The sequence below is a fragment of the Thalia democratica genome, unplaced genomic scaffold (genome assembly GCF_965202585.1).
Source record: "Thalia democratica unplaced genomic scaffold, ktThaDemo2.hap1.1 HAP1_SCAFFOLD_1099, whole genome shotgun sequence".
In the NCBI taxonomy this organism is placed as follows: domain Eukaryota; kingdom Metazoa; phylum Chordata; class Thaliacea; order Salpida; family Salpidae; genus Thalia; species Thalia democratica.
The window spans coordinates 1-14,008 of NW_028140017.1; the positions used below are offsets into that span (position 1 = coordinate 1).

General features: G+C 22.1%; 1 protein-coding gene across 1 annotated transcript; it reads right to left on the bottom strand.

Annotated features, from left to right (window-relative positions):
- Window positions 1–1,946: 1,946 nt before the first annotated feature.
- LOC145847797 (coronin-6-like) lies at window positions 1,947–13,641 on the bottom strand (the record flags this gene model as incomplete). Its single annotated transcript, XM_082953717.1, has 9 exons — window positions 13,442–13,641; window positions 12,963–13,088; window positions 12,529–12,658; window positions 12,103–12,281; window positions 10,171–10,389; window positions 6,393–6,538; window positions 5,500–5,557; window positions 5,026–5,143; window positions 1,947–2,053 (listed from the first exon to the last, which is right to left on the bottom strand). Coding segments are annotated over exons 1-9 (1,269 nt in total), but the record flags the coding sequence as incomplete, so codon positions are not given.
- Window positions 13,642–14,008: the final 367 nt, after the last annotated feature.

Genomic DNA, 14,008 nt, shown 5'->3' on the forward strand with positions numbered 1-14,008 from the left:
GCCTTCAACAACCAATTAGAAGTTAGTATTTATATTTAACAACCAATTACAAGTATTAAACAAATAATTAGATATTAGTATTTTACAATCAAATTAGTAGTACTACTTTTAACAGAAGATCTTGTATTAATATAGTATAAAACTTTTTAAATGAATTTGCGTTACAAGATGTTTCTTATTTAATAGATTATTTGAATCACTAAATGAAAATTAGTAAAATTTAAGAAGTTAAAAATTATTAACTGAAAAACATTTCTTCCATGAATAAGTATTGAAAAAAGTTTTTAAACTTTTCACAATTTACTTCAACTGAGTTTAGTATTAAAGTTAAATGACTTTTCAATTTTAAGAGATAGTCTTTATTTTTTTTAATGAATGATTATTTAGGGTTTCTCAAATCATTTGGTTAAATATAGTTCCAGCACCATTTTAAAAGTGTTTTTAACACTTTCTGAAAAGTTAAAGTTTTATTTTGAAAAATATAGGAGATTTGAGATACAATTTTAATGAATTTTTAAATTACTTTACCACTTAAGATTAAACTGCTATATATTAGAATTTTATTTTTTTTACAAAAATAAACTTTATCTTGAAAATTGATTTTGTATGTTCTATAAATCTATGACACATTATAAAAATAGTTATTTAATATGAAATGTTATTTTTATAAATTTACCCCTATACCAATGAATACTTTTGAATTTAAAACTTAATAAAAATATGTATGTAGTCACCGTAGTTATTATTTTAAATTATTATGAAAAATAAATATTTGAACAAAATTTTAAGTTTAATATAAAAATAAATTAGTAAAATTTTTTTTTAAAGTTGTATTTGTTTTAATTATAAATTACAATGTTTTGGTAGAAACAAATAATTCAAAAATTATCAAAGTTTTTTAAAATTATAAAACATATAGACAAATTACTCATATTACTAAATTAGTTTTAAAAGCCATAAAAAAGTGCAATTCTCAGATTTTTTAATCTAAATTTTATTAGAGTCTAGTGCAAAATCATTACAACTATTTTGTGAATTAATATTACATTTCCACACAAAATTATTATTAATATGCTTTGAACAACTTTTTTTCTAAAATTATAATAACTAAATTAAAATTAACAAATACGAATATTTATAATTTCAAAAATTACTTTTTAAGATAGTCAATGGGTTCAAAAACTATCATAAATCTATAAATAAAAAACTTCAAAATAACTCCAAAATGAACAAAACATGCACAATAAAAATATTATAAATAATCTTTAATAAATTTGTACAACTAATAGTACTTTAAAATAAACTACATGCTTTTGTAATAATATAACGGTTTCAACATAAATTAAATTAAAACTCAAAAAACCATATACGTTTTAAAATTCATGATTAATTGTTAAATAACATTTTATATACAGTTGTAAAATATGTATTGAGACATTCTTTATAACTTTACAAACTGAGCCGTACTTACACTTTTATTAATAATGCTATTCTAAAACATAAACATTATAATGTATATGTTATATAGTACTATAAGAATTAAATATTATCAGTAAAACTCTGAAAATTTGTAGATGTACTTTAAAAATAATTCACAATATCAATATGAGATTTGCAATATTTTCTTCTAAAATAAACCCAATAAAATATTCTTCATTTGAGTTTACAGGCAAATATTAAGAAATTTATGCTTAATGTTTAATTAATATGCATTTTTGCAAGTTATTAAATGAAAAAAGTTTCATTCATATCTTAAAATTTTTGAATACCTAACCAAGTTTTAATAATATTTTTACATTTTTAGAACATATTTTATCCTCATTAGTTTATTAGTTTAACTGTCAACTTATATAATCTAACGAACAAGTTTCAAATCAACTCAACAATTAACATGAAAAATTTCCAATTAATTTAACAATTTAATTCAAACAAATATAATAACTAACCGGTTGAGAGCCAACTGCAGATGCTGATCGTTGGACGGTAGAAATTGCTATTTTCTTATTTGATGATTTTTTGACTACTTGAGAGCCTTTCTTCATTGCATCAAATACTATAAAAATTAATATTTTATTATTATATTTATTATAAATTGCTATTTTCTTATTTGATGATTTTTTACTACTTGAGACCATTTCTTTATTGAATCAAATACTATAAAAATTGATATTTTATTATTATATTTATTATAAATTGCTATTTTCTTATTTGATGATTTTTAACAACTTTTCTTCAATAAAACAAATTGAAATATTTAAGTTAATTTGTAATTATTACATTATTTTATACAATGTATTTTGTTTATTTTACAATAAGTGACCTAAAACAATTAAAATAAATGTTAATGCATATTGTGTGCTTAATTATTTAGTAAAAATATATTATCACTCTAATTTAAAATAAAATATATAATTTCTAAATTACATTTGTATTATCAAACTAAACTATAAAATCAAATTAAATATTTTTGCTTTTTATGATAGAAAATCATGATTAGTTCAATAATAAAATTCTTATTTAACCTAATGTTACTCTGAAAGAAATTTCAAGTCATTAATATTTTAAAATACTTCTTAAACGTAATTTTTAAAACATTTAACGACGTAGCTAACGCAATTTATTTTTATATTTATTGAATAATGAAATTATATTGTTGATACAGACGAAATAAATTAAATTTAGAAAAGTAGTTTAGTTATTAGTGGCTTTCTAGTTCAATTTAAGAGGTATGGAAACAGTTTTTAAATATTTAAACACAATTTTCAGTTATAACATATGAATACTGGGTGATGTTTATAAATTATTAACAAAATATTTACTCTATTCAACCTTTCAAAGTAAATAAATAAAATATTTTAGTCGATTGTTTAATATTCATGGCATTCTTTGCTTGTTAACTTTTATAAAAAATGTTTGAGTTTCATGTGCATACAAACACAAAATATATAAAACACAACAAAACCTCATATTTAAAATATTGACTATGCGTATTTTCAATTTTTTTTTGTAATATTTTAATTTAGATTTTAATGGAACAATGTGTATTATAATGTTATTAGCTTATTTCTAAAATGAAGTTCAAACTTAAAAAATTAAGACTAAATTAAACGAAAAATCTGATTAACTTTAGTTAAAACATATATGAACTTTATAGTCAGAATTTGATTTTGACATTAGAATATAAAACAAAAACATTTAGCGTATCAAGAAATTTGTACAAAAATACTTCATGTATTAAGAAACTTGAACAAAATATTTCAAGTATTAAGAAATTTGTACAAAAATATTTCATGTATAAAGAAGTAAAAGTATTTAGCGTACTAAGAAATACATGAGAAAAATTCAATGTAATAAGAAATTTGTACAAAAACATTTAGCGTAATAAGAAATTTGTACAAAAATATTTCATGTATTAAAAAATTTGTACAAAAACTTTTAGCGTATTAAAAAATATTCAATGTATTAAAAAAATACATAAAATATTTAGTAAATACATAAATAAATAAATATTTTATAGAATGTTTTTTAGTTTTTTGTATCCGGACGGCTTTTTATATTTACTTTTTTATTTTGTTTATTACCAAATTAAAACAGTTTTTGTTTAATTTAATAAAATTTTAATGTTTATGTAAAACATAAACTTTTTTTTAACCATTATACTTAGTTTTTACTTTAATTTTATATTTCATATATATTTATTCGCTCTGTCAAACATATTTATAATATTGAAATACTAAATTACAAACAATTTTTAAAATTAATGACAAAAAGCAGATAACTCTACAATAGCAGCTAGTGTGAAACAAAAGATTCAAAAAGTAACATAATTTTGCACGCTCGGATGATTTCGCCTTATTTGGTCATTTATCTTATTCGGTGTATTTGCCTACTTGTATGGAGAATTTACTTGCTAATTGTTACATTTTACGCTTGTTTTTCTAACTACTTATTTATTTAACAAATCTATGGATATTTGTATATTTGTTTCAAATATTCTTTTAAATATATACTTTTTAATTTTTATTTAAATTTAAACTAAATATTTTTCATAACAATATATACTTGTATTTATTTCATCATTTTATTTTTAAACCTAAACTTAACAAAATATCAATTTAAAGAATATAAGTTTAAATTAGTGAACTTTATTCAAAATAACTTTTTATTGAACCAAATATATTTTATATTTTTATTATGATTTTTTTTAACAAATAGTTAAACAGTTTTTGTAAACAGTTTCTAATTAATTTAATTTCAAAATACTTAACTTATTTTCTATTTACTTTATTAAATTTACTTAATATGATATATTAAAATTTTTAAATATTAATTATAGAAGTTGTTTAACAATATTAATAATTACAAACCTTAAATTTATGTATTGCTTGAAGTTACACTCATTTTTATGTAAATATAAAAAATACAAAACAAGTTTTCAACTTGTAGCACAAAAGTGTTGTTTATGTCAAAACTGTCAATTTATCTATTTTGATGTAAGTTGTGGTTATGATAAATTTAACTTCTGGAATGCAACTACCAGTTATTATAATTTTTAATCTTAATCTTCTTACATGTGGGTATTTAAATAAAAGTTTTGCACATAAAATTAAGGGCATTGGGGGTTAATCACATTTTTTACAACTTGATCTTATTTTTTAGTGTTTTAATTAAGCTAAATGATGCTTTTTACAGAACTTTATATTCAAAACAATGCTTGAAATAGAGCCTGTTAAAGTCGGAGAGAACAATTGGTTCCTTATGGAAATAGAAAATAAAACGGTGAATAAATAAAAATAACTAAAAACATACTTTGCTCCTACGTTTATTGAGAAATATCTCAAATTTTTAGGAAAGTCTTTTTTAATTTTTATAAAAACCTGAAGTAACAAATTAATTAAAAGTTAAAAAATAAAACTTTTGAGTTTAACAGTATTTTTGTATATTTTTGTCTTAAAACTTTTTGTTTTTTGATTTTTTTTGTTGACTATTCTTTTTAAACATTTTTAATATAACAAATAAACGTACCAGGTTTCCAATCACATATAAGTGGCTTCTTAACGTTTCCTTGAAAGAACGATTCGCCAGTGTGGGCCGGTTCATCCGATTCGAATGGTGGAAAAATATCGTTTTGGAATAATTCAGACTGAAATTTAATTTTTCAAAATTAATAAAAGAGTGCAATCAATTACATGATATACTTTGTAGCAAACTTGGTTATTTTTATGATAGCTTAGTTATATAAATAATAAATTTAAAATTTATAAGACATTTATTTCTTTATTACACAATTTATAAAAAAATTGCTTATAAGTTTGTCGTAAAGTTTTATTATAAGTTTAAAATTGCAACTACAAAACTTAAAAAATACTTATAAATACAAAATTTATTTTTTCAGTAAAACAAAAAAAAAACATATTATTTAGCTGGATTATTGAAACAAATATTTAGCCCATACACTTTTCTTAATTTTTTGGTTAATTAATTTTTTTTATATCTTACCTTCCTAGGAACTCTCATTGAAACAATTTCTATTTTATCCTGAGTAAGTTTGTAGAATCTGTTAAAAATATAAAAAGTTAAAATTATTTTTTAAGTGTTTTCTAGCAAAGATAAATACAACAATAAAAACAATTTGTTTTGAAAGTAATTTAAATAGTTTGCCATTTATGCAACTTTTACATAATATCATCGCTGATCGGATTTATTAAAATAATGCCGTAAAGTTGTGATAAAATCTAACAAATATTTCCTTTGTTACAAAGATTGATATCTAATTTCTAAATCTATTTACTTATTTTGATGGTAACTTTATAGCGTACTTGAACAAAAACTATTGTTTTATTTTTTAAATTTTAGTAGATGAAATGTAGCATTATTTGTTTATTGGAAACAATTGTATTATTTAAGAAAAAAAAATATTTCCATATATAACACGTTGTAATTTCAAAAGAAGTTTTTCTAGTTTTCATTCAAGCGTATCGAAAATATTTGTTGAAATTCTTGTAAAATATTTGTTGTTATAATAAACAACAAAAACAAACTTTTTATCTTAAAATATATAAATACTCACATATATATTCTATCTAAACGACAAATTTCAATACTAAGATTTTTAACATTCACCATGACAGATATAAAAAAAAGAATGAATAATCATTTTTTTACTTGTAAAATCACCAGCTTTTTAAGTTGTTAAAAATAATGTTCAATTTAGAATAAAAAAATTAACTACTACGTTAGAATTATGTTGAACACAATAATTATTTTTTGGAACATACATAAATGCTTATCAATGTAGTAAATCATTTATAATATTTTTCAATTTCAAAACATTTTTGACGCCAATTAACTTATTAATTTTAAACAAACTTTTATACAAATATAAAACAAACTTGGAAATTTCATTGCAAGTAGGGTCGCAGCCTCTCTTAGGCATGCAAGCAATACCTCTCATGTTTTTACCCTGAGAAGCAGTGGATAAATAATGCACATAAGGTTCATGATCATCTATTTCATAGTAAGATATTGATGGTTGACCCTATATAGATTATTACACATTAGTTTAGTCGATAAATAATGCACATAAGGTTCATGATCATCTATTTTATAGTAAGATATTGATGGTTGATCCTATATAGATTATTACACATTAGTTTAGTCGATAAATAATGCACATAAGGCTCATGATCATCTATTTCATAGTAAGATATTGATGGTTGACCCTATATAGATCATTATTAATATTATAACAGATTTATCAATTTCTTAGTGATTTATTTTTGGTTGACAATATACAAGTTACTATTTCACCCAAGTTTCAATAATTTCATAGTAAGTATTAAAGGTAAAACAAAATTCTATTAAATATAAATAGTTTAAAGTCGACTATCAAACAGTATTCACATAAAACTATCTGAGATATTTTGTATCATAATAAGTACTTTATAAATAATCTACAATTTATATCAGGGATTTTCAAACAGGAATGCCCATTTAAGGTAAAATACTTGATAGGAGACCAAAGTTCTCATTTAAAATCAAAAAGTTGGTGATATAACCTTTTAGTCTTTAAATCTCATTTAAATGTTTTTATTGAAGTTCTTGATGTTGGAAAGCATTATTTTTGTACAAATTAATTAGTAGAAAATAACAGTTAAATAGACTGAACGACTTGAAAATACCATAAGAGTCAAAAAGTATTGTCCATTTTCATAAAACTTAATCATGTTTTATACCAAAAACTTTTTAATTTACAATTTTAATACATCCTTCTATAAAAACTAACACAACAATTATTAACAAGAAATGAGTTACCAAATAATTTTATTTTAAATTAAAAATATTGTGCTTTATCCTAGTAACCTTTAACATTTAAGTTGAAAATTATAACAATTAAAATAACTAAAAACCAAAACAAAATTGTATTAAACTTTAAAACAATTATTTGAACTTAAGTGTTACATGAAGTTTTATTTGATTTTAAAAACAAATAAAAGTTTTGTTTGTTCTTACAATGGGCGTATCATTTTTATGAAACGTTTCTTCATATTTAAACAAAATTTTAACTTAAAATGTTTTCATGTTTTATCAATGTTATTCAGATTGTGCTTTAAAAAAATATTAAAGTTTAAGCTTTTTTGTATATATTTTTCACCAAAATTTTTATTTAAATTGCTTAATCCATTTAAACAAATTCTTATACAAAAAGCTACTAAAACTTTTACAAATGTAAAAAATTTGGTACTTATTAAGTTATGAATATTTTTTAGAAAACTTGCTGAAGTTGTTTTGTGCCTTATGTTATGAATTCATTTGCTTATAAATTTTTCTGGAAAATTAAATTGCTTATTAATCAATTTCAAATACTTATAATTTAATTTCAGCTTTGTTTAACTTTCTTAGAAAAAACTTCTTTTTTTTTTTTGCTGAATGTTTTTTAAGGAAAACTTTAATAAAAGCACATTTTATGCAACTTTAATTTTATGAGGAAATTGTCAAAATATTTTTAAATTTTTTTTATGAGGAAAAATTTTGATAGGTGCTTATTCATTTTATGTGACGTCACTGAAACTTCCTTTATTCAATATGACGTCACAACCATCTAGTGAATATTTATTGGCAGTTGAATTTTTTGACAACTTTAATTTGAAATGTTATACAAAGAGTAAGCCAAAATTAGAAAAAAGTATTTAAATCCAGCTAAATATAAATATGTAAAAATAAATTAATAAAAGAGTGTATAAAAATAAAATACAATGGCTGAGTTATACTTATAATTAGTTTTATTACAATAAAAAAATAGATTAAATATAACTTAGACTAAAAAGGAAACCGATTTTATTTAAATTGTTTCATAAATATTTCATTTGCTCACATACATTGACCAATTCAAAACTAATAAAACTTTCAGTTATTTATTTAAATGTTTATTTGTTTCAATTCGAAGTAAGTATGAAAAATTATCAAAACTATTCTAAATTACTTAATAAGTTATATGGTGACCATCAGTATTAACAATAAAACATTCTAATTATATAACAAAATTTGAGAAATTTAAGCTTTATTAAATAAAAAGTAATAATTAAGTATGTAATTAAATTTAATTAAAAATAATCTTGATCAAAATTATATTTGATAAGTTTCAAAATTACATTTAATTAAATAGCTTTGAGTGATTTCATACTAACTTCCGCGTATATAAGGCAACAATTTTATGACCATATTTGGCGATAAACAAGCCAATTTGCTCTATAAACATCAAACTTGATAAACTTGTTACAAATTGTTATTTACCTTACTTTTTACAAATTTGTTGATAGTTAAAATTTATATTTTTTACGAATTTGTTGATAGTTAGTATTTATATTTTATTTCTACATTTATTTTAGATTTATTTGATGCATACAAAATGCTTATCATAAATTTTTCTTAATTTACTTTTTATTATTTTTAAATTTAGTTTAAATTTTAAAGTAACTTTCTAATAAAAATGTTTGTACACGTAAAATTTGACACTATTAAGAAACTTGTACAAAACTCTGATTTTTAGAAATTTTAAAATTAAAAATTCCTTCATCTACTTACATGATATTTAATAATATAAATTTTAAAAATAAGACTAAAATGTTTATATACTTTAATTTACAATAAAAATTGAATGTATTTAGTAAGTAAATGCTCACTCAGACCTTGAATAATATAAAATAGAACTTTTAATTTATTTAATTAACATATTAAATTTTGCTAGGGTAAAAACCTGAATAAGAATAAAAAGCATTTAATCTTATAGTTTTATATTGTAGCTCATATGTGTCTAAATTTCAAGCTTATTTAAATAATAAATCTCATAAAATTACTAATTAATTAAAATAGAATGTTTAAGTGCTTATGTTACTAGTATAAGAGTTAATTTTTACTTTTTAATATTAATACTGAGTGAATGTATATAAAAATATAATTATTCTTTTTCTTGAATTTAATTTCTTTAACTTTGTGAATATCAATTTTTTAAATTTATGTATTTTCCTAATAAACTTTAAGTAAATAATTTACTAAATTGATTATTATTACTTTTTTCAATATTTTTAACTCTATTTTATTAAAAAAATAACTACAAACACTATAAAAACAATTTTTTTTTATTTATTTGATATAACATATTTATTATAAAGTAGACAAACTAATTTTGGTAAATATTATAATTTCAATGTTTCCAAACATAATACTACTTTTTTTGAAATGAAAAATGTTTCAGAACTCATATTAACTAATAAAACATTCATAATAGAGAAAAACTTATACTGTTTTTATATTTAATAGATTATTATTTAGATTAGATAAGACAACTGTTATAATAAGTACTTTTCTGCCACTATAGTAAAATTTGAATGTAGTAACGTACCATGCCTCTAGTTTTGAAAATAATGTTATTATCAGGATTATCATAAATAATATTATTATTTTTTTTACATTGCCAGTACACTATTGATTAAAAATAAATTTTAGTAATATTCTTACATTGCCAATACACTGTTGATTTATAACAATATTGGTTTATAACAAATAAATATTAGTACTATTTTTATATTGCCAGTACACTATTGGTTTATAACAATAAATATTTTTATACTTTTAATTACTTTTTAATTTAATAATAAATATTATTCTAACCTTACTAGTGAGGAAAACGATGCCATTATCGGCATCATAGAAGGGGTACACGATACCAGATTGCGCATCGATTTCCTCTCGCGCGAGTTCGTTACCTTCTGGATCCCACAAAGCGTACTCCCTTCCCCCCATTCTCCTGAACCCAACCGCGAATATTCTGTTGTCCTTCAACAAAACGCACTTTGACGGCTTGTTACCATCGAACGCGTTCTTCACTTCCTGATTATTGCAAGTAAATATATTCATTTATTTTCTTAAAATCAAAATAACTTCATGTCTATTTAAATAAATTGTTATCAACATTAAGTTTACAAAGTACTTAGCATGATTATTAACAAACATATTATCAATCTAACAATTAGAACATCCCTTATCATTACTCTTGATATTCGTTGGCCTTATATATTTAAACTAGGCATTTTTACAGAATTTATAATTTGGTTGTTAATAATATAATTATTTTTTTAGTTATTTTATCTTGCTTTTACAGCAAAAATCAGCATTTCATTTATGTTGTGAAACTTTATTGTATAAAACACAAATAATTGAAGGCATAATAAATATTCTTTTTGATTGTTAAGATTTGGTTTTTAAATAAGGATTATAATTATGAAGAAAAGTTAAAACATTATTTAAATTGTCCAGTTGTAACAATTATACATAACTACTTTTTAAATAATAAATATGTTTAGTTCTATTGGAAAAATGGCAAACTACATAAGTTTTGAAGTTCAATAATAGTCAATTAATGTAGTATTAAAGTTATATAAAACATTGTTTTCAAACTAATAGTTTATTACTTTGTTTTTAAGTTTTAAATAACTTTCTAGGTCAAAGTATAAGTTATACAAAATGTTTTTATTTACAAACAAGTCAATAAATCATCGACTAAATCATTTCCTTGACAAATATTTAGCCACAACTTTTATTAAATTCAAATTGTTACAAATATTATTGATGTATACATGTAAAACGATACAACGTATTTTTAAACGGTCAATTAAACATGGTATGACGTCATAAAACATTTGAAACAGGCGAGGCGGGAATGTATATAAATAATTCTAAAATATAGATTAGTGCATATGTTGATACGTTTAAATGGAATTTCTTCAAAATCACTTTTGTTTGTAGAATTGTTAGTCTTTTTGCTTTGGGAGAAATTCACGAAATAAGAAATTCAAAATGTAATTTTACTTTAGGAAGGTTATAGAAAATTTGTAAAATTTTAATTTTGTAAAAACATATATTGCTTATAAATGAATTATAACTTTTTTTAAGTAATTGGCTTTTGATAAGCTTAATGTAAGAAAACAAGTTAATGCATTCTTGGAAACTCATACAAGTTTGGGATGAACACTACTAAAGTAAACAAAATAATCATTAACTTGTAGATTCTTATTTTGTCTAGACTGTTATCAACAATACATTGATTTGATATGCTGAACTTATATACAATTTTTTGATTAAATATACAAGCCACTAGTGAAATTTTTGGCTAACAACATTTTATATTCCTATTGGCAATCAATTTTCTTTTTTGAAGTGTCTATTTTGAAATTTTTGTTGTACTTTTAATATGTTAAAATAATTTGTCACAATAGAATGCGCTATTTATTACTTTATTGCAACAAAACTGATAGTTACTTCAGAGTAGACCAAATAGACAACTAATAAACGTCATTATTTTATTTTTTACATCATTACCTAAATTAGTCACACATAATTATTGTAGTTTGTTTTATGAATTTTTAACTTAAATTGTTAGCTTACATTCTTACTTAAGTTCAACTTTATTAAACTGTAGTTTTATTTGTTTAAATTTCAATGCATTATTTCAAAATAATTATTAGACTTATCAACAAACAAAATGTCAATATAAGAAAACAATTTAGTTCCTTATTTAACAATAAAAACTTTCAAATAACTAACCACTACAACTTTATTTTTGAGAATATCAATAACTCTCAAAGTTTTATCCTTGCAAGTAGTGGCAATCAAGCTACCGTCTTGACTCCAAGAGATTGAGGTCGGGTTGTCTGTATGACACTCAATTGTGATCTCACACTGCCCGGTCGGAATGTGCCATAATCTTATGGTGTTGTCAGTACCTACAAGTATACATGTGTAAAATATTACATCAATTTAAAGTCGATATGTCCCATAATATGATGGTAATTTTATAAATAGTTATACAATTAATAAGTAATTATTTGTTAAAATTTTAGTTCACAGTAATACTATTTTATAAAACTATTTTAACATTTTAGCTAAAATTATATGACATGAGAAATTTTTATTATTTTCATTAAAAATTTTTTACAAGGCTTGTACAAAAATATTTATGCAAATATTAACTTGCACTGAGAAGGACATTATCAGCAGAGGGATGCCATGTAAGACATGTAATCTTTTTAGTGTGTCCTTCCAACGTTCCTGCTTCTTCTAAATGCATATCCTTCACAAATACCTCTGGAATGTTCCAAATCTGAATAAATGTTAGTTACTAAACTGATGAACCAAAAAATTTAGCTTTGGTCACATAAAAAAATTGGTTTTTGAAATGCTGAAAATAAAGTTTTATGTAAATTACCAAAACTTAATTGGCCATAAAAATTTAAGCAATGAATGCTTTTCCCACTTGTAATTGTCATCAATATGTTTACTAGTTGTTTACACTAATTTAATAAAAAACTATTAAATTTTCTTATAGATAGTTATACACTCTAACCCACTATTGTACGTAATCAGACCTTGCAATACTAAATTAACATAAAAATTATAAAACAAACCTTGATATTACCATCATCGTCACCGGTAGCAAGTAAATTGTCATTGTGACGGGACCAGCAAACTTCGGTTACTGGTTTGGTGTGTCCGTTGATGTTTGAAATATTTGTTGGAAGCCTTCCTAGTGGCTGTTAGTAATATTTTACACTAGTTATCTACAAAATTAGTTTTCAATTGTTTAGGAAAAACAAAAGTTTATGGCTAGTATTACTTAACTTAAAAAGCTGAAGTACTAAGCTTAAACAAAAAAACTATTATATAGAGCTTAAAAAATAATAAAATAACATAACTCTTATTTAACAAATTACTATGTTTAATTTATTGTAGAAGAATTGTGTATACTTAAATTAACCTAATTAAAATATTTGCGCTTTATAGGTAACCTACAGCTTTTAAATCAAAGATCAATGGTCTATTGATAATTTTTAATCAGTTTGAATAACAGCACTTCCAAAATGAGTTTTGAAACAATCAAACTAACAGTGTTAGTAGGAATGACCATGAAGCTTCCGCCTCCGTAAGCTTGAGTGATGAGAGCAAGAAATTTTGGATTACAAGAAGCAAAAGTTCCGTCCGAGGATGAACCAGTGATCTTCATTCCAAAATATTCAGCTTTTGGCTTCTCACCGTAAACATGGCGGTACTTTGATTGCCTCACAAAACTCATACTGCTTTAAAAAACTACCTGAAATCGTTTGTATTTTTTAACTAGTGTTATATTATTACATTGATAACCTTACAAAACTTAGATTGCTTTAAAAATTGCTTGAAACTTTAAACTATTAATATACTTTCGATTGCTCACAAGACTTATTCTGCTTTACAGAACTGCCTGAAATAATAAACTATTTAATAAATGCTTTTTTTATAATACTTTGCTATCAATTGATTAATTATTAAAAATATAACAAATTTTATTACATTATTTAGTTATCAATACTTTTTTTGGTTTGATTAAACGATATATAGCTTCACAGCATATTTTAAAAGAAGAATTGGAGAAGAATAAATTTATAAAGAAATGTATTTATTTCATAATTTATTGAAC